Below are 27130 nucleotides of genomic sequence, written 5' to 3'. Positions count from 1 at the left end.
AAGTATTTAAAGTTGATACAATTAGTTGGGTTTTTAAGTTCTAAAATATTAAGAACATACTATAAAAAAACAAATTATTTGGATCTTAAGTGGACAAATAATCAAACTTTATTGCTTTGCCTTTGTGAAAATTTAAATTTTTTAAACAATTTATAACAGAACATTTAACAATTTATTGTTTATTCTATATTAAAAACAAATCTCTTACCAAAACTAATATCTTTGCCGTTAAAGATTTTTTTTCTAATGATTAGAATTATCTCATTTTCTGCAGAGTAGATTACATAAATTGTTTATGAAATGCAAGTATTGTTAAGAATTTTAATTGATTTACTGCATGTGTTTGCACATGGATACAAACCTGTAAATATTTTATGATGATAACAAATGCGTGTTTGTGTGTATACACACGTACACATGTTTAATATTATATTTAAAAATTTAATATACCCTTAAGATACATTATACATTTTATAAGATTTAATAAAGAAGTAATTACTCAAAAATGTTGTGCAGTTATTAGGGATGTTTTAAAAATAATGCCTAATTGGCTGTAACTCAAGATATATTTGTGAAACAGGTACAGAATTTGGCATTAAAATATTTTGCTATATCAGTAACAGAAAGCACTTACACGAAGTAGTCTCTTACTGTGTGCAAACACACTGTCTACTGTTTAATCCAAGTCGTGAAGCCATCTCAGAAAAGTTGGAGATTGTTGTCTGGTTCAGTATCGAATAGCTTCCGTGGCAAGAATGCTTTACACACACCACACCATTCTTCAGTGGGCCGAACAGATAAGTCTAAATGCGCCAAATCTGGATTGCATAGAGGGGAGGCACACCATCCAGTTCATTTTGGTGGTGTATTGTACACTGTTAACTCTCCAAGAAATAACATTCATTGTTTCAATGACACTGTTCACATTTAAGTTTGTTGCAGTTTTTCCTGGTGGACATGCACTAATCAGCATGAAGAATGTTACACTATTACTGCAATTACCAGTTACTTCTGTGACCAACAACAGTCATAGCAATAATTGTAATTGATTGTTGCATTCCCATAAATGTTTTTAAGCTGTTTATGGATCTGGTACACTCCAGCCCTCTCTATTTCCAGGAACTTGATAAACCACTTGTTTCTGCTGGTTTTCCATGTGTTTTTGCCATCTAATCAAAAATACCCAGATAGTTAGCAGACGTGTAAATTACACGATATATTAGCATTTAGGCATTATTTTTTAGGACATTCTTTATTTTTATAATTAAAAAATATTATTTTACATTGATATGGTACTAGTAAAGTTCAGTTAATTTTTATAACAAATTTTGAACTGTTTGTAACTTATAAAACAGATCAAAATTTAAATTTTTTGAAGTGAATAATAATAAAAAAAAATGCTTCTGGTGAGTTTGCAAATATTTGCCTCTTTCTTATCATATAAACATCAGGAGCTGTCTTCTATTATTCAGAATTAGTACATGCTGTTCTGAATGTAGCTCTTGGCATGTGGGAAATCAGTGATTAACAGATGAATTAGTAATTAGGTGATAGAAATAACTATACGCCAAACATTATAAATTGATCATTCATTATAACAGGTTTGTACGTTTACGCTAACTATATTTAGTTAGCATGAACGTACAGATAAAGTAAAACAATATTACAATTTGTTGATAATGTGTTTAAAAGCAACAGTTCATTGGTTAACACAGTTATCTGTAAATTGGTATACTGCTATTCCTTGAAACACAAATAAAATATCTCCTTGATTTATTCTTCGATTCATTGAGCCGATGCAACGATTGTTATATATGAAGACTGTTCCTGAAGGAGCTTTAGCATAAGATCTTGCTGGAGGGACCAATAACAAAGTTTTTCTCAACAGATGAAAGATTTTCTTTTATTATAAAAGGCACTTGATGCTCTTCTATACACAAAATGAATAGAGCAAACAGTCGGCAAATTTTTCCCATGCATAACAATGGACAGTAGATGACCTGTGTTCTGCAGTTATTAGGCATAATAAATGCAGAACTAGATATATTTTGTGATAAACTTTTTTTCTTTTATCATAAAATATTTAACAAACTTTACAGTAATTTCAATTTCCATTTTAACGAGTTGTCATTCTGTCCATAAAAAGTATAAACACACATTCTCAAAGATTTGAAAATGTGTGTTTGTACTTTTCGTTAGTTTTTGTACTGAAAGACTTTAATTTTTCAGGTTTTCGGCATTAGCAACCGAACAGACTTATCCTAACTACGAGCCAAGAAGAGGATCTCAAAGGTATCGTATTTTGAAAACCATTTGCAACTTAACGTGTGTTTATGATTTATAAAATGAAAGAAAATACAATATACTTGTTGGAATTTACGACGAGATTTATTAGAATCTTTTGTTGGAGAAGCAACGTACTAGAAAATATTTCGAACTGCATTAAAGTTTAATTGATGGATAAAATATTCAAATTTTAAATCAAGAACGTTAAATTATTGGGCACCTGGCAACATTAGGGGTGCTTCGGTTGGGTGCACAGTACAGTCTTCTTGGCATTGTGTAGTTTTGAATGGAAGCAGACAGAAGATTTTTCAAATGTTAATTTAAATGAGTGAATAAATAAATTTTTAGTTACATCTTTTGGTAGAATTGTACATAGACTTTGAGAGGACAATCCTACAAAATGTCCCCTAACAAAAGTAGATAAACAATTGAATTAATAATTAATCAATAGCTAGGTAAATACTCTTTAGTGTAGAAAATGATTGCTGGCATTCTAAATTTTTTGATTCGCATGATTTGTTGTGATTTTAAAGGAAATAAAATGTTATTTTACCTCTTCAATTATTAACTAAATCCAGACAGATATATTATTTTTAAAATATTAAGATCTTCAGTAAACTTGAATAGATTTTAAAAAATGTCTGACCTTTTATACTTGTTTTAAATTATATACTGAGTTTACCATATTTTAAAAACTGACATTTAAGTAAACTGTCATTATTGCGCTTTTGATTTCTCGTTCCCTCAATCAATTTAATATGATTAGTGAAATTTTATATTAGTTTTTTATTCATAAAACAAAATTATGCCATTAGTATGATCTCTCTTGTGAGCATATGTTTTAAATTAAATACATTTAAAAATTATGATAAAAAATTTCAGCCTGGCTTGTGACAATATCACAGTAAATAATGGCTCATATTAATATTCGTAATTTCAATGTTAATTCATATTCATGTCGTGTCAATGAAATCTCAAGATTTCTACATAAAATCATTGGAATAGGGTAGATCTAGCTTAATTAAATAGATCTATCACATTTCAATCGATTAGAATTTCATTACTATTTATTTGTATAAACTTTACCATTGGTAAATAACAAGGCATACTTCAGCAAGTTAACAAATTCTGTAATATTAACCTTACAAAACCTCGGGCTATCTGAATCATAAATACAGGGTGATGTATCTGATAAATAAGTCATTTGTCTTACGCAACAGAATTAACTTCCGGTTGATCTACCATTGACTATAACATGTTACTTTCTATTAGCCGTAAATCAATATCTTATTGTTTATCTACAGTATCTTTGATTCCGTCATAAATATTCACGTAACTTCTGAAAATATACTTCATATGCTGTTTACTAGTTGTTTTATGGAAAAAGTTATGTTAATGATTAATATTTACACTGGTTTTTATTTAATAGTTAAATAAGAAAGCAATTAATCTTTTTATGTATGTTTCTTGTGGTATAACGTCCTGTTGTTCTAATTAGGTCTGCTGCTTCCAGTCGAGAATCCAGTCGTAGCGGAAGCAATAATCCTCCGCCTCCTCTCAGGAAATCGTCGTCTCAGACGTCAACTAAAGAAAGAAAACAGGCAATTGAGGCCGTAAAAGACTTCACGAACTCGGACGGCCACAAACAAGTTTCTGTGTCACAAACAAACGAGACATTGACCAAAGAAACAAGTAAATAGGGAAAATAATAGATATAAATATTTGTTTTTGCATTTATTTTTTTAATATAATTGTTGGTTTTTTTTCTTTAAGCTCCACATCTAATTCTGAAAGGTGGTAATTTCTCTAATGAAGAAATGGAGAAAAAGACTAAACCCCTTATTGATGAATTTTTGCATAATTCTGATTTGAAGGTATGTAAAATTTTGATGTTTATCTTCAACAGTAGGAATTTAATGTTACGTTAACATACAGTATATTGCACCGGCTTACTTGATAAAATAAATGTTTTTGATTGTAAGACTTTGTATTGTTTGACGCCATAAAAGCCATACTTAATAAAATAAATTTTAAGTAGTAAACTTAGTTTTGTAATTAGAAATTTTATATAACATCCAACCATCAATTTAAACATAAAACTGAAAGAATCTATTTATTGTACGATCATAAAATTGCAACTAATAAATAAATTTATGTAATTAAGGAAAGCAGACTGAGAGACTTTGTTATTGTAGGAAGCAATTCTCTGCGTAGTGGAAACGGTCAATCCGACGACTGCCCCGGTGTTTATTTCCTCTGCCATTTTCCAAGTTTTGGAGCGTTCTAGTCAAAGTCGGCATTTAATAGGAGAATTGATGCATCATCTTGTAAAAAAGAAAATAATCACGTTGGATTTATATGTTAAAGGGTAAGTAAAATTACTCTTATTGATAATATATAAGGATTTCTAATTTGGATGCCCATTCTTGGCATTTTATTTTTCCTGTGTTCCATTTTATATTAATTGTTTATATAACTAATTAATATTAACTTTAAAATGTTTACGTTTACATTTTTAAGATACAGCATTAGAACTTTGCTTTTGGGCATGAAATGTCTGAAGACATGCATTAATGGGATGATCTCGGGGACTCTTGCACAAAAATTTCTAACGTTCGGCACTATTTAATAGTTGTCAGTGCTGTATAACATGTATACACTATCTGACTATCAGAATCTTTCTCCAATAATTAAAATTCCCATTTAGAGTGTTAAAAATTTTTATTCCGATTTAAAAATTGTCTGAAGAATTGATTTCGGGATTTCTCAAATGTGGTTATAAGAATATCTTGTGCACCCACTACAGGGTTTCCTGTAACATTTTCACTTGTTGAGTGTCATTGAAATCTCTGGCATTTTGGACAGTTCTCGTGTAAATTTCAACTCGGATAATAGAATCGTAAATGTAAAGGGATGTAAATGCTATAGTGATATTCTTATGTCTGCATGTGTGTGCACAGTAAAAGTATGCCAAGAACATGATTATCATTTTTATTCATACTTCATATTAGTGCTACTTATAACTTGTGTATGTTACATAATAACCATTTTTAATAAATAATTATTTTATTAAGCATCCATAAAATTAATATTATTTTCTGTATTTACAGGCTGAAGTCTGTTTTGGAAATGGCCGACGATTGTGCCATCGACGTTCCAAAAATATGGCAGTATCTGGGCGAACTTATCGAACCGATGATACAGGATAATTCGATTTCACTAGCATTCCTTAAAGATGCTGCAGAACCTTGCAAAGCTAATGGAACAGCTGGAAAATTGATGTCTGAATTATTACACATTGTACTAAAAAATCAGGTTGGTAATAATTTATGAATTTGTTGGCACTAATAAATGTTCTATTAAACTACTCTTGTTCCTTGCATTAAAAAACGTTGTTGACAACTACTGACGCAACTTATTTTGACATTATTCGTGTCTTAAGAATTGTATAAAAGTTTAAAATATCCAAATTTATTATGATACTTTAAACTTATTCTTATGAATATAATGAAAGTTTGATTGATGGAGTTTCGAATTTTAAAAACATTTTCATATGATATATAAAAGAGAATATTTTAAAATTCTAAGTTAATTTGAATTGAATAGAATAAAGCCAATGATTGTATAACTTTAATTATGTTTCAGGGATCCAAGAGAGTTGCTCAGCTTTGGAAATCATCAGGATTAAGCTGGTCAGATTTCCTGAATGAAAATGAAAATATTACAGATTTCATAAAACAGAATGTAAGTAGATTTTATTTTACATATCAGATATTGTCTATATATAGGATAGACCCATCCATTTTAATCAGTTGAATGGATAGCTCGAAAAATTTGTTAACGTTAGACTTCGAGGAAGAGGCCACAAGATAGGACGACTATTGATTTTGTCGTAGATGGCATTACATTGATGAAAATCGGGTCAACTTCAGTTTCTTAAATGAAAATCTCCAGTTTTTACACCACAAACCCTTAAATAAAGTTTGTGGTGTAAGGAGTACTTTAGTTCTTAACATTTGAAGTGTCATGCAGCCACTGCCCACCATGCATACACAAATCTGTGAGTATCTGAAGTTCACAAAAAATGCTTTAAAAATTCATTATGAGACAAAGATGATGATCGTGACTCCACCAAATAGTATCACAAGCTTGATCGCTTTAGCAATGCTGTGGCATAAGATTTTTATCAGTTCATTATTTGAAGAAAAAAAACTGGTTTTACTAAATTTTTGAACAAGGATTTTTTTAATATTCCTTCCTGATAATTTGAACAGATATATAAATGTCATTGAGGAAATTTAATTCAGTTTCTGAGGTTTACTATTCTACCGAAATCAGAAGAAAACTTCAATATTGTTTGAACTTTTTGTTACGATTTATAATAGAAAATAGTTTAGTCGAGTTCGGATATCTCGTGCAAGTCGTGTATTTTAGAAGCATATTATTAACAATTTATTATTATTATTACAGAAACTTGAATGTACCATAAGTAAGGATGATAATCAGCAGCAACCATTAGAAAAACTGTCGTTCGATAAAATAAAAGAAAAATTGGATACTTATTTAAGGAAGGATGCCGACAACGAGATAATATTCGATTGGATCGACGTGAGTATAAATCGTTGTCTTTACTACTCTGAGATTTTAAATATCAACACTGATCTTTTTAAACCAGTTTATTATTAAGTTATATATTTTTTTAGTTAATGAAATTGATCTGTTTTGGGTAATGGTGGGGTAGTGATGTTTAATAAATAAAGGGAGTACATTAAAATCTGTTCAAAATAGAAACATTCAAAACTGGAAAAAATATTTATACTGTGCGATTCCTGTTTATGCAGGTTTTACTGTAAGACGTGTTATTGTGACAGGCAATAGCATTCCATTTGGATGATATTTTATACATAAAATGCTAAATTTTTTTATTAAAAAATGTGACAATTCATTGATTGAATTGATAGTTGTGTCGTCATCCAATTACGCCAACTATTTATTAGGATTTTGTTATTTAGTAAGGGCCCATTCTGTTGAAGTCAAACCAATAAGTCACGTTGATTATAATAATGATCTAATTGTGCATTATACAAAAACTTGCTGCAAAATCTGAGCACTAAGTAAAAACATGAAGTAAAAATGTATTAATAGAAAATAGTAATGAATAGATTGTTATATAGATTACTGTTGTCTTCCACTAGGACCTTGCTTCTCTGTCTATAATAATGCATTTGTCAATATAAATATTAGGTTAAATAGGCAGAGGTCGTAAAGTTAGTCAAATAATATACATTAGGAATGTCGGTAATCGATTGGAAATCTTTTTATATGTGAGATCCTCCAGGGTGGTATCCACGTTACATAACTAATAACCGTCCACCACTTACCAGGCTTCGACCTGGATTGGCCTCTCTGAGTTAGGATGGCTTTTTAAAGATTATTATTTGTTTCAGACATTCGCAAAAACCCCTGAAGGTTGTTTTCTCCTGACACCAGTTAAATTATTAATTTTAGCGAGTTAACACGCCTTAAACTTCACGGGATAACGAGTGGGAGGGTCGCGAATAAGTTTGGAAAAATGCTGGATGGGATTGAGTCAGAGATGAGTCCATTTAACAAAGAACAAAGAAGATTTTAATAAAATAACTCAAAAATAAGAAGAAATACAACAACAATCCCTTTAAATCTATCTTAAACTCCAAGTTCTGACCGCACGAGAGAGAGAGTTTACGTAAATTCTCGAGTATGATATACTACGTTGACAAATTGTAGACTTGTCTTGGATTTACAATTCAGTCTTCAAGAGAGAGTTCTCAGGTTCATTTTCTCTTTGCACAAGATATAAGTCTTGATTCTTCCACTTTAATTTTTCTTCCATCAGCAGATTGATTCAATTCGGACGTTGGATTTTGGAGAACCCAAATTTACTTCTTCATGGGATGAAGCTTTCAGCGAACTCTACTATAACATATAGGAGAATCCTTTGCTAACTGCTTAGACAAATGCTTTAGGCAGACTCCTTATCATACATTGGAGAACCCTAGTTCACTTCTTCATGGATTGAAGTTTCTAAGCAGACTCCTGGATTTGGGTGCAAATTTTGATATTATCCTTCTGCTTTACCTAATCAAAACAAGGGATTTTCCTTATGTAAACAGGGAAGTTGGGGTGAAATCTGGGGAACAAAGTCTCGAATGACGTTGAAATCTGGTGATGACGGTGGTGATACAAACTGTTGGATTTCCATTTTAACAGAAAAGGGGGGTAGTTCCTCCCTTTTACATAATCAAATAATTTGTTTAATTTAATCTTCTATTTATTAAATGATAACAATCTTCAGTTATTACAATTTAATTTATGTATAATAACATGAATCAAAAGGTGTTTCTTAATTAAAATACTTGGTAAACATAGGTTTAAAGATGGGAAAGGGGGATAAACTGAAAGGTGAGTAAGTTCCGTTATCATCAACAAGGAAGTTTTAGATGGAAACATCATTCTTGCACAAAATGTTTGTTTTAACAAGAAAATAAAAATGTATTTTCACTTGGAAAATAATATATTTAATTAATCTTTCTAAACAGCTGGTAAAGCTTTGCATGTAAATGGATTGCCGCATTTAATTTCGTGTGTTAAGTAACGGATACTTGTGGTTATATATATGTGAGTATACGGGATAAATCGTATTCTCACATATATATAACCACAAGTATCCGTTACTTAACACACGAAATTAAATGCGGCAATCCATTTACATGCAAAGCTTTACCAGCTGTTTTTACTTTAAGTTCTAATCAAGGGATATTTGAATAATGGAACTTTTTCCCCTCCATTTTTAAATTAATGTTCAAATTTTAATGTTTTGAAGGCCAATATTGAAGAGAAGGACCGGGATACGGAATTTGTTCGTGCCTTAGCAACATCGTTAGTGGAAAATTCCATCGAAGGTAATTTTTCAAGTTTTTTTTCTATTCTAATAATTTTAATAGAAATTAATACTTTTAGTTCATCTTTGTTAGTATAATTAACAAGATATTAGCTTTAATATATTATTTTACAAGAATAATGCAGAATAATTTGTTGTTAGATAAAAGAATGCTTACAGAAGTAAAAAAACAAGAATGTAATAATAATATCTCCTATATAGGTGCCTGTACTACTAAGTCGATGCCTAGTAATGTTAGTTGATTACCATCGTGGTCTCTCTAAGTTTTATAATCAGTCAAGAGAGCTGTCTTTCATTTTATGACTTTGTTACTTCATAGTGCTTAAATAATGAGAAATTTCAGCCTTTGCTTGGAAAAGCCATTGGCTACGTCAATTGGCAAATTTCAACTTCTGACAACATTTTAATCCTTACAAAAAAGTATTGTTATTTCATTATAACATTACATGCATGGAATTGCTTTGCTATATAAATGAACTGACATTAGTCTATGGCATGCTTTTCTTGTAGCTAAATGGAATCTAACTGATAATGTTATTGCTGTCTTATACTATAAAAAAAATCAAGTAAAGCTAAAACTTTGACGTTTAAAATATACAGATCGTTTATACAGTGATACCTCGGTTTTCGTTGATTATTCATCCGAAAACAATTGACGAAATTCGAGGCAATTACTTCCGTATGAATCAATGTAAATCCAATTAATTCGTTTTAGACATTCCAAAATACATACTTTATATTTTATAGAGCATAAATATTGTGCTTAATACTAAAAACAATAAATGATTAATATAAAATGAATATAAAAGACTAATGTAAAGAATAAATGAATGTTAACATAGGATTTAACATGGCATTCGAAGGGCTGCTGGCTGTGGAAACTTTCTTTGGTTCCATGATGGAGCTAAAAGGAAAGGAAAGCAATGGAATTGTTTTCCTAGACATGCTGGGTAATGCTCACACAATGAGAAACAATGCCATATTGAATAGGAAAATGTGTGGGTTGCCCTATGTTTTCTCAAAATTAGCAGGAGGTCACGTAGACATGCCGACGAAAACCGAGACAAATTTTCTGCAAAAAACAATAGACGTGTTACTGTAATTTGTTTAAAACCAAAATAGATCATAAGTATTTGGAGAATCTTAACTGTTAGTAATCACTTGTGTGGATTTGTTTGCTTACATAAGTGCAAATTTTCTCAAACTCAAATTAAATCATGTTTCAAATCAGTTTTTCAATTAGGTGTTTTTTTTTTGCTTTACCGTATCTCAAATTTTGACACATAATTTGTGTATTGAATGCAAATTCAATTTAACTATTTTTTATATGTTCCAGGTGAGGTTTCAGTAAGTAGGTTTGATAAGAAGAAACTGTTGCCTAGGCTACCATTGTTGCAGAAATATTTGGACCTAGAGATTTGTCTAGAATTACAAGTGTTGTACGCCTTACAAGCAATTGTAAATCGTTTAGAACATCCAAAAGGTAAGCCTGTTTTTATCACGGGTGGTACTTTCTCGTCAGCAGATGATACTCACGGCTATTTTTTTCTACGTCTCCAGGTTTATTGATCAATATCTTCCAATTTTTGGACGACCAAGACATAATATCTGACGAGGCCTTCATACAGTGGGAACAGAGCACGGATCCTGCCGAACAGGAAGGAAAGGGAGTGGCATTAAAGTCTGTGACGTCGTTTATGCTTTGGATACGAGAACAAGAGGACGACTCTATAGAAGAAAATTGATCTTTATTGTAAAATTAAATTTTTTCTTTCATACTTCACGAACTAATGGGTTGACCACTTTTTCCAAAACAAAAGTTTGAATACTACGTCGGGTGATTCCAGGTTTTAACGAGACAATGTTGCAAGTGGATCAACAGTTAGATTTATTTTGGAAGAATTCACTGATTTGTTGTGGTGTTTAGTGAATTTGGATCGATCTGTTGATATCCCATAAAGCCTTGGCACATGTACATTTAGGTTTAAAAAAAAAAAAATTGGATCTAAAGAGGGAAAAAGTTGCAGTGCAAAATTGAGTAAGGCACAATTTTATAAGCAATGTTGCAAGGAAAGATTCTGGAAGGTTATCAAAGAGATCGCTGATTGCGGTATTTAATAATAATGAATTATTCTGTTGATATCTCAGCTCATGTACATTAGAAAATATTAATGATTCTAAAAAACAAGAAAAAAAGGAATTAAATATAATAATTGCATAAAGTCAACTAAAATCTACCAAAGTTTTTTGAGAATAATTTGTGAAATGTATTTATATATATATATATTCCTTTTCCTCTCTTACGTTTCATCTTTAAAGAAAGAAAAAATTATTATTGATTTACAGGTTCTATGGGCAATACTAACTGAAGGGATTATGTTTATTTTATGTACATTTGACAGCTAGTTTAGCTATTTAAAGACGACTGTGTAAATTATTTTTTTGTTTTCTTCTCCCTCCTAAAATTATATGTATGTGCATAGTCACGATCCCGCATGAGCTACAACTCCGCATCACATAGTTAAAAGAAATAATAATGATGACAGTATAACCAGACATTGCTGATATTCTGCATATTGTTTATTTGGAAGAGAGGGTCTCTTTCTATTTTTTAATATTTCATATTTTTCTCTTTGAATTAGCTTATATATGTGGAAGAGATGCAGAGACTCGTCTCTTCATTGTTTCTAGTTTATGTTGATTTACGGTTGCCCAACCCATGTTGTACATATGAAAAAAAAGAAAAAAATGGCTCTACTCTTAAAAAATTATTATTAAAATATATTAACAAGGGGTAGTTGTCTTTTTCACGTTTTGCCGAGCAAAAATCTTTTCTGGAAGGTCTCGTACTCTCTTCTTCTTCTTCTCCTTCTCCCCTCTTGCCTTTTGTTAAACAATTTGCCACAAAATTTAAATATAGTTACTGTTATATTTCTTTTATAGTCTTTATATTATATTATATTATTATTATTATTATTATATATATATATTATATATTTTAAATTATTTTTAATGCAAAATTTTATCGACCGGAAATCCTCTACGTATAATATCGAGTTACTTTGCCATTACACGTATACATAATAAGACTTCTGAAGGTTTCTCGCCAGAACGAAAAGAATTTTCCAAGCAGTTGGTCCAGTTTAAATTTTGCTCATCTTTATGTATAAACAATAAAAAAGAAATGGAAAAAATTAATCTTGTGAGAGTCGTTATTGTAATTTTAATGCAGTTTAGTATGTAATTTAAATGTTGGTTATTGGGTTGATTCCCATTATTACTCCCGTCGATCCGAAAATAATTCCAAATGCTTGGAAAATAATAATAATTGTCATTCTGAAGTTCTCTGCACACAATTTAATGTACAAGATAGCCCAAAAGCCAATTAACTATGTTTTGTCACACTAGGTGCACTGTGATGTGTGTTTGCTTGATTCGTATTTGACAATGTACCTGACACAAGCCATCTTCTACATACCATAATTGAAGAGCAGTTTAAGTAAGAGAATTGATTTTCATAGGAGAAATGTTTGTTTATTTCTCTAAAAAGGTTGTGTAGTAATGTAGATGCAACTGAATGCTTCTGAAAAGAAAAACACCTAAAAAACAACATTATAGATTCCATAATCAGTAAAAATATTCTAAAATAATTACATTTGGGTGATTTAGTGTGTTACAAGTTATGTAGAAATTGTCTTCACACTTTCATTCACTCAAATTTGCCAAATGGGAGTACACGTTTAACCTTTTAAAATGCATCATATAGCCACAAAAACATTCTTCTACGCCACATGTTTATGTGAAAAATGACTTAAGGTCACGTCGGAATGCTCAATCTAAACACACGACATGCTAAAAATATTTTAGTCACTTAACCAATTGCACTGATTATAATTGACAAACAAAGTCTCACTGATATACATACTCTTTAAATTGAATTTTTGTATGCTTGATGGAAATCTTAAATGTTCAAATACATTATTTACTTTTCATCAAATCAGTTGATTGTGATTCCATTATATTGTATAGGGTGGCACACAAAAAAGTAGACCCGTTCAAGAACTTAGCAGAAACATAGGGTAATTTGATAATAAACACAAAGTAACTGCTTATCTCACCATTGTAGATGATTATGATTAGGAACACCCAGCATGACAGTGACATAGACAGTGTCGATTGCTTGGCCACCATTATCCCCCACAGTCCCGATATTGCATGTGGATTTTCACAAGAGATGCTAGTGTTGTTTGCTCGACCGATGCCGTTTTCACATCGTGCAATACACTAGCACTGGAGCTTTTTCATCCGCCATCTTATACTGTAGTTGGTCAAAATTATTTTTAAATGTAAAACAGCTTTGCTAATAATTTCAGTAGATGTCTATAATTTGTCAGGACTAAAGTGATCACTGCTTTCTGCAGACAAAATTCCCATTAAAAGACAGTATAATGGATTATGCATTTCTCATAAATAATCTTTTAGGTAAGGTACTTTGTTTTGTAGAACTTTTTCTAACAGAAAAATCTCGTTTGATGAATTTGGGGATGCAGTTTTAGTTATTCATACATTTATTGCATCGAGAATTGTTATTCCTTCTTTAAATTTCTCTCGTGCATTAATTTACCAAGCTGAATGAAAAGGAGTAACGTGTTGAAAAATTGACAAAAATCCTGCTTGGGAAGCCCATCAAGCTTGCAGTTTTGACTACTGCTCTGGGACACGTCTTTCGAGAAATTAAAAGATCCATTGCACTTTCTTTTTCAAAGCGAGACGATGTGGCATTTTAGCAGTTGGCATCTCATGAGTTCAAAGATCTGCTAAATTTTATGTATTCATTTAAAATTGCAACCAGATTTGAAATAATACAATCTAACATCGTGTGAATGGATACGGAAGTTTCTACAAACTGTGACTTTGTTCTAGTGTTTTTATTTAACTAGAATGTTGCCAGGTTATGGTAATGGCCATAAGTCCTCCTTGGCTTTCTTCGCAACTTTTTTTTTCTTTCTACAGACCGAACCTATTGAGAATATAATATGACATTATTTGAAATTGACTATTAAAAGACTGGCATTCCACTCGAAATGATTCTTTCAATACATAAACTAGATGATTAATGAATCTTTGTCATTGTTTGAATTTGTGGATACGACCCAGCTTGTAGCGGGACAGAATCTCGTCGCTATATGCCAAAACCATCGTAACTAGTAGTGGGATCTGATACTGAAATGGAGCAATAGTGTAACATTTGAATGGAGTTGTCGTTTAAGTGCCATTGAGTTAGGTTCGATTTTTAACAAAATCCTCATTAGCTGTTGGAAACTTGTAATTTTGTTCATTGTCTTTGTCCTTCCTTCCTTTTTTGCCCTGCATGATTTTTATTCCATTCCATTTGCATGTGTTGTACAGTCAAAATTGGTTGGCTTTTGTTTGTCAAATAGTGCCTCCACCTTTATATTTGGTGATATTGCTGTCTCTCTATTCATTATGATTCTATGCAGTCTTTCATTTTTCCACCTCAGAAGTGTCTGGTCTCCTTCACACTGCACCCCAGAACTTTAACCGATAACTTTAACTATAAACTCGCAGAGAATCCTGGTTGACATTGCCTTTGTCTTGGCAGCAATGTTAGACTAGCTTTATCATTTTGCTATATAACTTATGTAATAAACTATTTTCTGATAGGAAATATCCAGAAGAAAGTGGTATTACCAGTATATCTCAAATCATTGATCTTTATCCCAGCAGTCGTCTCATCTAATTTGCCTATTCTTATAATACATCCACTATATAAGATAGGATAATAATGTAACTTTTCCTATTTCATATCATTTAGTTTCTCCAAATTGTTCTGACTATATTAAACAAGAGGGCACAAAGGTTTTTCAATAGTACAATTAGATGGCCTGTCATATTCCACAATTTAGTGGTTTGAACAATTGTATGCTCAGGTGTAGTTGGCACTTGTTATACCTAGGTACAACCATTCAACTAGTTGATAGTAAAACTCGATTCATCTGTCCATGATACGCGAGCAAACTTGATTCGGCATTTTCATATTTCTAAATCTGGCCCATTTGCCTCATCTTTCCACGTTTGATGCTAGACATTTTTTTGTGGAACTTTACTTGCCCGAGAGGTTGAGACGGTAGATATATCCATACTGTCATTCACCTCGCTGCTTCGGATGGCCGTGCTGTCTTCTGTATTTGCTGCATACTGCAGTCGAGCAAGGTTAGTGACCTTGTACGTGTGACATTAAGAGTATTTTTCTCAATAAATTTCGGTTTAAAATTTCAAATTTTTAGACTATTTTCTGAATAATTGTTAATGTCAAACTCATTTATAATATACATTTGAGGGTGGCTCAAAAGAGATCTGGTTCAATTCCTTGGGGCTTGCAAATGTGTAAATATCAGTGTTTCTAATTGCGCACGTCCACATACATTATGAGAACTGGGAGAGTTTGTTTGTTTAGTTAAGTTATGGCAACACAAAACTCGGACGATCTGCCTAAGGGTAATACCTTCCGGGAAATCTCTTCAAGGGTAACTGGCCTTTATTCGGGCGTTAGTCACGGAGAAAACCCAGAAAACTCCACATGGCCAGCTTGTTCTGGGGAGGCACAAACCCTCGACCAAACTCCCAGTGTTTAGCGACGGAACACTTGGCCAATGATGAATGGAACCAGGAGAGAACGTCAGCCATGCTTCCAAACATTATTTGACGTTTGCAGCCACCTACAACCACTTCCAATGTCCGATGATGATGATGATACTGACAGTCTGCTTCTGTTACTTTATTATTCTGTTTCTGCTAAGATACGTTTTTTGTGTGCTAGATTGTATAATGTTGCTACTAATTGTATGCTTACAGCCAAGTTCTTTAATGTTACATATGCTTATTGTTGGAAAGCATTCACTTCCACTCATACAAAGGCACTAATTTGAGAGAGACCTCTGGATACTATTGGATCATTGATTAGAATGTCGTGTGTCACACTCGACAAGTCTCTATTCGTAGATTTATCTAACCAACAAATATATTCGTTATTAAGCATGTTTTGTCTAATTTACATCAACTTTAACACTAGAATGATTTTATTTGTTCTAATGGATATCTAATGTGATAATATTCTTAATTAGTTGGTTCTCTAGATTTCGTACACTTATTGAAATGACATATAAACATTACTCATATAATATTGACCATATACAATGCAAAAGTAAAAACTTAAATGTGACAGATGGTGTGAAATTCGGTAAAATCGGCAGGTTTTAAAAGTGGAAAGCTGTTGCAAAATTGGGTAGAACACACTGTAGTGTTCTATCCAATTTTGCAACAGATTTTAAATTAAGAAATACTCTATAAATGCAACTCTGATTCAGGTGATTAAATTGAATATGCTTGCTAATTAATGAGAGTTAGTTTTTGGACAAGTCGTCAGTTTCTTTACATGTACTTTAAGTCAAAGTAGTAGTTCTGGAACTAACGAACCATACGTGCTTAATAATACAGAGATTGTTACGAAGAACGTTTACATCGTCCTTTGACGGAGTGTTTGCTTCAGACATGTTAACTTGTTTTGTTTGTACAACAATTAGAAATGAACAAGACAAAAGGGAAAAGTTTGTTATGACAACAAAATGCTTTTTAATCCACTTGAAAGGGAAGTCTCTTTATTACTTCATTTTCTATTTAAGTATGCTCTTGAATATTCATTAACGTACTAGTATTCAACGATTTATTACCATAACTTAAGCGTAAACTTATTAAAACGAACAAAAGTTTCAATTTATTTCTAACTTTTATTGTCAGTTTAAAATGTTTGTTTAGTGAGAACTTGGATAAAACAGCCAACAGTCCCCTCGCGGTGCCCAACAACAGCACGCGGTTCCTATTTTTATGTTAAGGAAGTGAAGTGCGGTTAAATTGGTGAAAAATAAAAAACAAATACGGTAGAGCGTCGACCGTCCAAAATAATCTGAGCGGGACCATTTTGGATAACCAATTGCGCTTAGTAAGCAAATAATAATTTTTAAATGAGTCACGAGCTTCTGTTTGTAGGGCTTTTGCTAACACTGGGAAACAATTGCCAACAGTAATTATTACATAAAGGCTTTCCGGAATTATTCTGATCGTCTGGAAAATTTTGACTTTGGAAAGCTCTACTGTATTTGCACGCACAATTTATTAAAATTCCATTGCATCAATACGACGATGAACGGCGAAAGAATTCACGCTGGGCGTAAATGGTCGCATCACGTAAAAGGAAGCGACCGTGATGAACATTAAGTATATTGCATTGTTGTAAAAGATGGAAAACGTGGTTGCTTCGTATTCGGCCACTCCATTCTTCTTCCGTAAAATTATACGAAAAAAAATAATAAAACAAAATGAAAAATTACCAGACCCTCCGTCCGTATTGTATTTGGAAATCAAAATTGGGTAAATTATACTAGAGTTCTGCTTTGCGTCACGAACAAAACTACAGCACATCACCGCTGCATCTTTTGACAATTATCCAAAAAAATAGAGGGCCAAGAGCATTGATGTTTCTATATACTAATGTGGTTGTTGGGAAACCAGATATCTACATACTTTGACCATAGCATTAAATACGGTTGTGTTAATTTAAGTGTATATCTACACGACACCTCCTTTACATGAGAAATGTACTAATTTCCATACTCTTGTGGCACATCTTAAAGACATTTTTTTGAGCCGTGTGCTGAAGTAATTTTATTCATAAATGGATGATCAGACATACAAATATTTTTACTCGAATAGAACATAGAAATTTAAATTTGTGTGTTGTCATATGCCAACAAACATAGCATATATGTTAAATTCCACATTCTGTTTGAATTAATTTAGGTTTTCAAACATACAAATAAATTATCAACTTTCTGATCATTAAATACAATTTTCTGGAATAATTTAAGATGTGCAGTTCTTCCTCCAGTTTCTTTTGATTTCTCTAAATCTTAGATATAATAAATTTCAGCTGTGGTGTTAACTGGTTAGCCTACTGTCATGGGCGTAGCCGGGAAGGGGCACGGGTGGGCACGCCCCTCCCAGAAAATTACAGCCTCTACTAGGTCCCTTCCATAACAAAATCCTGGCTACGCCAATGGCTACTGTCAAGTACCCACACATTAAACTAAATTTTTTAATGTGCAGCTGTTTCATTAAAATTAAATTATTTAAAACTTCTTGTGCAGTTCTCTTACATCGAATGAAAAAGTATAGTTATCTTCTAGTTTCATCATTAAGACCTGCAGTTCTTTGGTGGGATATGGTAGACCACCTTTACCAAATTTCCATTTCAGAGTTAGGAACATCAGACTCAAGCAATATGTTAAAACAATTTTCACAACTCGAACAAACTGTTGAAATACATTTTCGAGCAACATAACCAGATATGTAATAAATTAAGCGTCGGTCACTTTTCTTCTGATACACGGGTAATGATATTTTACCACCCAATTAGTACCATAAATATACTTATCTGCTGCACATGTGTCTCCAGCATCATTTTCTGAGTATTTGTTTTATCAAGTTGTGATAAGTTTGGTACAGAGATAAGAGAACTTAATATGCAGTAGAGCCCCCCTATAACACGGTAGATACGTTCCGTGTTATATGAGTCAGCGTTGTACGAGTCCCTTAAATATATGAGCCAATCACAGCCCGGTACGTGTGCAGTTTAGGGGCTACGGCTGTTTGAAAGGTTTTCTTCCATAAAATTAATCGATTCTAGAATAATTTGACTCAACATTTCCAAATCACGTATAATTTTTTGGGAATAATCCATATAAACTATGCTATAAACAAAAAAATTGTTGGATTGGTGTGCACCGTTCGAAGACTCCATTGCCTCAGCTTGGTTTCGTCGCAGAGCGACTCATCTAATGGCGGATGTGTTTCCTGATCACCGATTTCTTCGCAGAAGGAATAACTTAACTTTGGAGACAACATTAATAGAAATATAATTTTTATGGTCGTTGAATAATACTGTAAATGTTGTTTTCACAAGAACTGTATAAAAATTATCAATACTTTCCCGCTTAAAGTCTACGTATATACGCGTGATGCTGGACGGCAGCAAGTAGTTCGGCTGCTAGTCCACTATTGGTCCAGATTCGACCAATCTTGTTGCGACACGAGTCGGCGATGACTTTTAACCGTGTTATACGAGTCTTTTAGCGTGTTATACGAAACCGATCGCAATTTTTTCGCCGTGTTATGGGGGATCTACTGTAATTATTTTCTTGCATGGTCCATGCATCGAGGTCATAATATTAATTGATCAGATCACTAATTTGCCTAACAAAATTTTGTGTAGCTGATACATTCCAAAACCCTCCTCAATTTTATTCATTTATTTATTCACTTTACAAACACAAATTTAATCGCTTTCAATGTTGTATGAAAGGATATTGTGTAGCCAAAGTGAAAGTAGCACTACGATTGACATCAGCGCTACCTTTTTTGTGACGTCATTGACCTGGATGCATGGACCAAACGGTTATAATGGAGGAATATAAGCGCTTTCGACACTATATTTTCTAGCCACTTCACTGGCGGCTAATTACAGAACGATTCCGTAGCCGTAGTTCTGGTATTTACCACGAGATTCCGGTAGTGTCGTGACGTTCAGGTAGGCCGCGTTTCTTTACGCAGCTTTAAATTTATAGAATTTCTTCAAAATTTCTTGAACACCAGCAGTAATTATGACATCGTAGCTAGAAATACAAGTAAATGTTTTAAATATATCACATTGGATCTCTTCCTTTTAGTAATAAGCTCAATGACACACAAATTAAATCAAATATCAAATCAATCATCAAACAAAAGCATAAATTGTTGCATTATTTTCAGGTTACATTAAGGCTAATTTAATAATTTATCATTAAAGTTTGGAAAGAAGGCAGGTTGTTGTATCACAATCTTATATAACAATTAGAAATTAATTTCGAATTTATAACATACATATTATCAGTTACATTATTTGGATCTCTAGTTTCACATACAAATATACAGGGTGTCCAATTAGTCATGTATAGAGCTAGCGGAAGGAACGACGAAACTAGATCGAGGCGCCTCTAGCTGCGACGCCGGGTAACAGAATGGGGGCTACAAAGCCAGCCCCAGTGTTGTTGCATCTGGTACTTTTGTACTAATCTAGTACCTTTTTTAATTGTTTCAGTACCAAGATACCCAACACCATTTTCCTAGTACTATTCATGAAATCCTAATACCTTTCAAAACATTCATTTATATTCTTATTTCTATATTTTTTTACTTTAGTTTGGAAGTAAATAGATGTTTTTATTGCTTCCTCATTCAGCAGTTGAATGTATTTTTTTTTTTTTTTTTTTTTTTTGCAATTAAATTTAGTAAAAGCTGAACTACAAAATCGAGTTCTTGCCGATTCCTGTGAAGCACTGTTAATAGCAAAGGAGCTACTTAAAAGCAATAACGATAAAATGTTACACTTGGAAACCATACAAAAACATTCTAGTGAGGAAGATTCTGGTGATGATCATCTTACCAGTGATTTTTCAATGTGATAATTTTAAAGTTTAGTATTTCATGTTCATTACTTTTGTTTCAACATTTCGTTCATTTGATTGTTGTTGAGGAATAATAGCATTCTTACAATATATGAATTTATCCTGTATGAATTTTACGTGTCACATGTAACACTATATATATATTAATAAATAGAAATTTGATAAATTATAAATTTATATATTATTTAAAACTATATATTTAAATAATATATACGTACTACATTCAGAGCACTTTACGGTCAAAGAATGCCTGTATTAGTCAATGCTGTATAGTCACTTCTCGACTTACGTCCGAAGTTGCGGAACCCCGTCGTAAGTCGAAATGGTCGTAAGTTGAGAAGTGACTGTAGATCATTAGGACTGAGCAGTATTAATCTTCTGATATTTATTATACTCTTAATTTTGTAAATTTAAAGTGTGGTGTGGAAGAAGTAAACAATATATTCATTGCATGGGAAATAATGAAATTTTTAACTAACCGCATATTTAAAGGAGCTTCAATAAGGACCATAGCAGGAGCTAATAGTATTGTATTAACAGGGAGAACTTTTACCTTCATTTTCTCAAAATACTAATTTTGCTTCTTACCCTTTTCTTCCACAGATCTCTTAAATTCAAATATCACATCGTATGCCAATTAATATCTGTCAGATTAACAAAATAATAATTAAAAAAAAAAAAGAAAATTACTAAACTTTACATTAGAGAACTAAATTTAAAATAGAGCCAACCAAGGTTTTATAACAGGAGATTGGTTAGAATGCAACACATCTTCATTATATAATTAACCTCAGGAATTAAATTGCAGCCAGTCATTTCTCTTTCCTCCCAGGGTATTGTTCATTCGGGAACGAATAAAACTTTGTTCCTGACGGCGCAGTAATATAGGTAATACTACAACCGACCACACAATAGTTAGTTTTTGAAGTTTTGTGTGGCAGAAAGCTGTGGTTCATTATCACAGGAAGAAAACAACCACTGCGTTTCAGTACGCATCCAATCCAAAGACACGCGTTTTCCCGAAGCAGTTTTCTATGCCTGCGTACAGGTGGCGCTCAACTCAGTTCCACTAGCTTTATTGGCCAGGGTTTGGTTTTTTAAAAATCTCGTGAAAACCAAATAAGGATGCCGATGGAGAAAATCGAGTTTGGTTTTGTGGAACATTGACGTTTACCTTTGAAATAAAGGTAAACGTTAGTTGTGAAATAAAATATTGCAAATTTTCTAATATAAAACGTATAAATTATTTCTAAAAAGCAATGAATAATTTTATTAATTACAGTAGAGAACCGAAAATCGGAATCAATTGGGGACGGGGGTTGTTCCGATTAGTGATTTGTTCCGATTACCGATTATGTACGAAAAAATATATTAACCTGTCCGATGTTCAAATTTTTCTCCGTTGCGTGTCGCTTCGTGTTGAATTTTCGTCGATTTTAAGCCTAAAGAAAATTTTTATTATAATAATCGAAGCTATTGTATCGTTAAAAATTATTTCTTTATTTTGTACAAACAAAATAAATATATTGAAGAATATAAAAACATGAAAATTATACTTTAGAAGTAAATCTAGTATCAAAAACGTTCGATTCAGCACGACACAGTCCGACTGAAAATCGTTCCGATTACCGGGGTTCCGATTAACGAGTCCCTACTGTAATACAAAAGGAAACGAAAATTTCGAGTAAGAGACTGAAAATTCGGCGGAAAAATATTGAGATTAAAAGAATTTAAGAAGGGAAGTTTACATGTTCTACAGAATAACTTTTATAATACACTGTATAATTTTAAATATTTTGATAAAAATAACGAACAATAGTCGTCTTTTAAAGCTACAATATAAACATTGAATATTAGACAAAAGACAAATTTGCCGTTCGAGAAACGAACGGTAGCAAATTTTGTTTGTAATAAATTAATTCTGACCGTGCTGTATTTACACCGATTGCGTTCCGTCACGTGATTCGGTGAGGTCGTAGAATTATGCTTGTCCAGCTTCTTGACGTCACGAAGTAGCGACATCTCGTGGTAAAAAACAGAACTACGGCTACGGAATCGTTCTGTAATTAGACGCCAGTGTTGGAGAAGCCCATCGTCTTACATCGGCCACTTTTCCGCGATTAATTATTAAATTTAATAAGAGATGGCGCTAATGCTTTCCTCTAGTGACAAATTATTTAATAATAAATTGGGCTATTTTTCCGAGATTATATTTTATATATCTGGTAGTGGTTTGACTACAGTGGCGTGCCGTCATTGGAAGCGATGGAAGCGCCGATTCCACCTTCCAATGACCTTCCCTTGAATTTTATAAAATATAAATTTTCATATTTTAACGTACTTTGAATTAATTAAAATTAATATTTTATTATAACTGCATTATGTATCTTTTACAAATTTCTATACTACACGTGAAAAAAAACGATAAGATTGCTATTGTATAGTCGAATAATTCGGTGGCGGAAGGAATGTCGAAACCGGGTCAGTCTTCAATCAGCCAGATTATATAGGCATTAGCACATGCGGTTTACAGTGCACCAACCTCACTCGGTTAAGCTGGTAGAAGTAACACGCGTAAAGCGTCCAATTTTATATCCCGGACCGGTTCTGAGCTGTTAGCAGCCTGCCTGTCAACTTCCAAGCAGCCAGATTATAGGTAGTGGCGCATGCGTTTTACAGAGCACCAACGTCACGATTTAGCTGGAAAACGCGACACACGCGTAAAGCGTTCAACTTTATATCCCGGAGCGGTTGTGGGCTGTTAGCCGCCTGCTAGATATTCGACCACCTTCGTCCGATTATGTGAATCACGAGCAGACTAGATCAACGGCGGGCAACCCGCGGGCCAGGTACGGCTGGCGAAAAGTTTCTATCCGGCCCGCGAGATCTTTAATAGATTATTAAATTGGAAAAATAACTATTAATTAGTTATTTTTCCAATTCTTTGTAATTTTCGAAAACGATAAGAGAAATAAATGTAGTAATTAACTTTTTATTTATTTATTTCATATTTGCAGACTAAAAAAATTACGAGTCAGAAGAAGGCGTCAATTAACTACTACGGCGCGGAAAAAAACGTAAAATTTATTCTGGCCCACGTTATAAAAAGGGTTGCCCACCCTAGACTAGATTTATAACAACCCAACCGATAGGAGTTTACTGGCACGTTTTTATGATAGTTCTGTATAGTTGACAGGAGTTTAAAAAAACTCCATTAAAATATTTGATATATTTATTCTGCGTTTATTCCGCTCTCCCATCTTATATTACTTACGGATTTCGATGTTAAACCGGTGATATTACGATTTAGTACGTCCCATCTGCAAGGGGATGCAGAAAAAACGTGTACAATTCTAGTACAGTGTTAAAACTTAACTGTTACTTTGGCAGCATCATTTACAACCAAATTTAATGAATACAACGGTATTCATTAAATTTGGAGACGTACAACGGTACAAAAAAAAGCTCTAGAATTTATTTTCCTTAAATTTACGATTTATATATCCGTTGTCATAAAAATTTGTCTTTCCACTGTTTTCCCAAGACTACAGATATTCAGGTACAAAGTAACTGGTTTCGACTTATTTCTACTTAAGAAGTGACTAAATAATTAAGAGATTAGGGAATGGGGACATAAATAAAACCCTGTTGAAAGAGCCAGAATTTTACTTCAACAAAAGCTTAACAGAACCAATCACTCGCTCAGTACAGTGGGAAACTGATTTCCGTGTACACCTGGTATTAAAACGAATTAGTTAGAAAACGAATGACTATTAAGTTTAACATAGTTAGATTTTTACAGCTACGGTGAGAAACGTTTAAAATTTACAACAGCCCTGTGGCGTCCTTTGAGATATACTAGTGATGCGACAAAAGAGGCATTTGACGTTGACCGGTATCGGCACCCTCGGGATTTGGCACGCACACACCTACCTGGACCGTCACTAGTTCCATCCATTAGCTACTCGTATCAAGATATTTGACTAAGTGGATTGTTTTAAGATTTAAAAAGTAAAGAATATTTTATGTTATTTTTATGTACGTTTCTTTACAAAGCTATATTTTAATTATAATTTTCTTTAAAAGTATATTAATACAATCGAACAATACATTGTACCAGGTATGTATATCCATCGCACATTTTATTTCACCGAGTAAGTTTTTATAATTTATTTTTAATTTTAGCCCTTATATCGTGGCTAGCGATTCGGAATGTAATTGTGATATTAAAAATACATTTAGAGAAGTGTACAGTTTTTACTGGCTTATCGAACAAATGAATACGAATGGACCCTAGACCAGTGATTCTTAACAGGGGGCCGCGGTTCCTGGGGACCCATAAGAAGTTTGCCGGGGGCCGCCAAATTATGCAAAATTTCCTTCAGAATATAATAAAAAGAAAATTGATGTATAATCCGAATATCGTATTGAAAAGTGAAATAAGAAAGATAAAGTTTTCCTATTTAGTTTTTATTTATTTATTTTGTATTTCTTCCTACATACAACTTTGTTAGTACAGAAGAAATAAATGTAAATATGCTACTTACACCGCAGTATTTACTTCTTTTATTCCAAAGCAATTTTAAGAAACTATTAATGCTTGGAATTTTAAAAATAATTAGTAAAAATAGTAGGCTTTGAAAATTTAAATATTTTTGCAAAAGTTATGCAAAATCCTTACCACAAGTGGGCGTTTTAATTTTAGTTTAGTTTTAGCATCGACATTGGATCGATTTATCGACATGTTTCTTATTTTATTTTCTGTTAAAAATTAATGAGTTTTCGTGTTTAATTGTGAAGTTTGAATGTTATTTAAATAGATAATGAAATAATAAAGTTATGATTTACATTTATTATATAAAAAATAAAGCAATAATAAAAAAATCAATTTATTATAGATAAATTATCAAATTATCAAATATAAATTATTATTAAAAAATGGGGGTTACAAAAAAATTATAAAATATTTGGTGGGCCGCGAGTATAAAAAGGTTAAGAACCACTGCCCTAGACCATCACTGACGTGCAATTAACTGATTGCCCCTGGAAGTCGGCTTCTTACAGAAACACAGCTTCCCTGTCATCAAATATCACGGCACGCCACTGTTTGACTATATTTAATTCAGATTGTTAAAAATGTTTTAATAACTTACATGTATAATTTATCCAGAAAAAAATGGAGAAGTTTTCACATAATTTTCTCGAATGAATACTTAAGCATGTGCTATGCCAACTTACTTTTTTTTTCATTTCATTATTAATATTAGCCTTTTTCTAGCTATCCACGCTTCTTTTATTACATTATTACCCGCGTCACATTACCATTGTGAAGTTTGCCGATCGGGTGGAAAGATGTCTCGATGATCGAGCGGTCAAACGGTCGTGTGGGAGTGTAAAGACTCACTAAGACAGGTTACTATCATAAAACCGTTGGTTAATGTTACCCTTGGTGGCAAGATGGCTGCTCGTCTCTGATTCCAGCAAGGAAACAGTGGAACGCACGTTTCAACCTAACCTAACCTATTCTAATAATTTGGTTGCTAATAATTATGGTAATTTATTAGAATAGGTTTGGTTAGGTTAAAACGTGCGTCCCACTGTTTCCTTGCTGGAATCAGAGACGAGCCGCCATCTTGGCACCAAGGGTAACATTAACCAAACCGTTTAATAAAAATAGTAGGTTCTTACAATTCTCTTCAAAGCTTGGACACAAACCGAATTCTGGGAAGATTAAAAAGTTTCTTCTTATTGATAGAATATCCCGCGTCCGGTTAAAGGCTCACTCATTCCCACGTCAATGTACGTTCGGTGGAAGCCCTGGGGCTTGTGGCACAGTCTCGAATTGAAGATTGGAGAGAAGGATGGATCGGGTAGGAACCCGATGTCTCCGGGCTGCAAAGGTAAAATCCGGGCGCCGACTAGATGGTGGTGGTTATTCGACACGGTAGCAAATTTAGATGACTAGCATCAACAACAAAATAACCGACAAGCACGAACCGAGAACCAAGAACTCGGATGTTCTTGAATGCGCGGTTTTTAAGCGTTTTGCATCAAAAATCGTTTCTCCATTGGTCTCTCCTTGTAACCTGGTGACAATTCGAAACCCGATGGAGGGCGAGGGAGAGGTCAACGTCGCGACTGAATATGATGCCTCTCCAGCTTCGTTTTTCGACTTTATTCCCTTCTATTGTTTAAATAGAAAAGACTTCCATTGTTTAATCGGGATATTCAATTCCTCCTAGTTGCGTCTGAACAGATTTCTAATCTCTCGATTGATATCCCACATTCGGACCTCCCAGTCGACCCCCGTTCGGGTCCTCGCACC

The 27130-nt window shown here is 33.0% G+C and overlaps 1 protein-coding gene across 5 annotated transcripts in view; it reads left to right on the top strand.

Moving 5' to 3' along the window:
- Positions 1-12019, top strand: part of LOC136986541 (eukaryotic translation initiation factor 4 gamma 3-like) — a 142502-nt gene extending 130483 nt beyond the window's left edge. For all 5 annotated transcript variants that reach the window (XM_067284121.1, XM_067284105.1, XM_067284113.1 and 2 more), the window contains 10 exons: positions 2230-2292; positions 3785-3978; positions 4060-4160; positions 4482-4654; positions 5397-5601; positions 5932-6030; positions 6757-6894; positions 9149-9227; positions 10563-10709; positions 10787-12019. In XM_067284121.1, the coding sequence (XP_067140222.1) occupies positions 2230-2292; positions 3785-3978; positions 4060-4160; positions 4482-4654; positions 5397-5601; positions 5932-6030; positions 6757-6894; positions 9149-9227; positions 10563-10709; positions 10787-10971 (1384 nt within the window). In that variant the 3' untranslated portion in view covers positions 10972-12019. The remainder of the gene's footprint in view (positions 1-2229; positions 2293-3784; positions 3979-4059; positions 4161-4481; positions 4655-5396; positions 5602-5931; positions 6031-6756; positions 6895-9148; positions 9228-10562; positions 10710-10786) is intronic.
- The last annotated feature ends 15111 nt before the right edge of the window (positions 12020-27130 follow it).

This window comes from Centruroides vittatus, unplaced genomic scaffold, assembly GCF_030686945.1.
Source record: "Centruroides vittatus isolate TY-2023 unplaced genomic scaffold, ASM3068694v2 contig_1213, whole genome shotgun sequence".
NCBI lineage: Eukaryota > Metazoa > Arthropoda > Arachnida > Scorpiones > Buthidae > Centruroides > Centruroides vittatus.
Note: the sequence above shows the minus strand (reverse complement) of the source record. Positions and strands in the feature narration are given on the sequence as shown.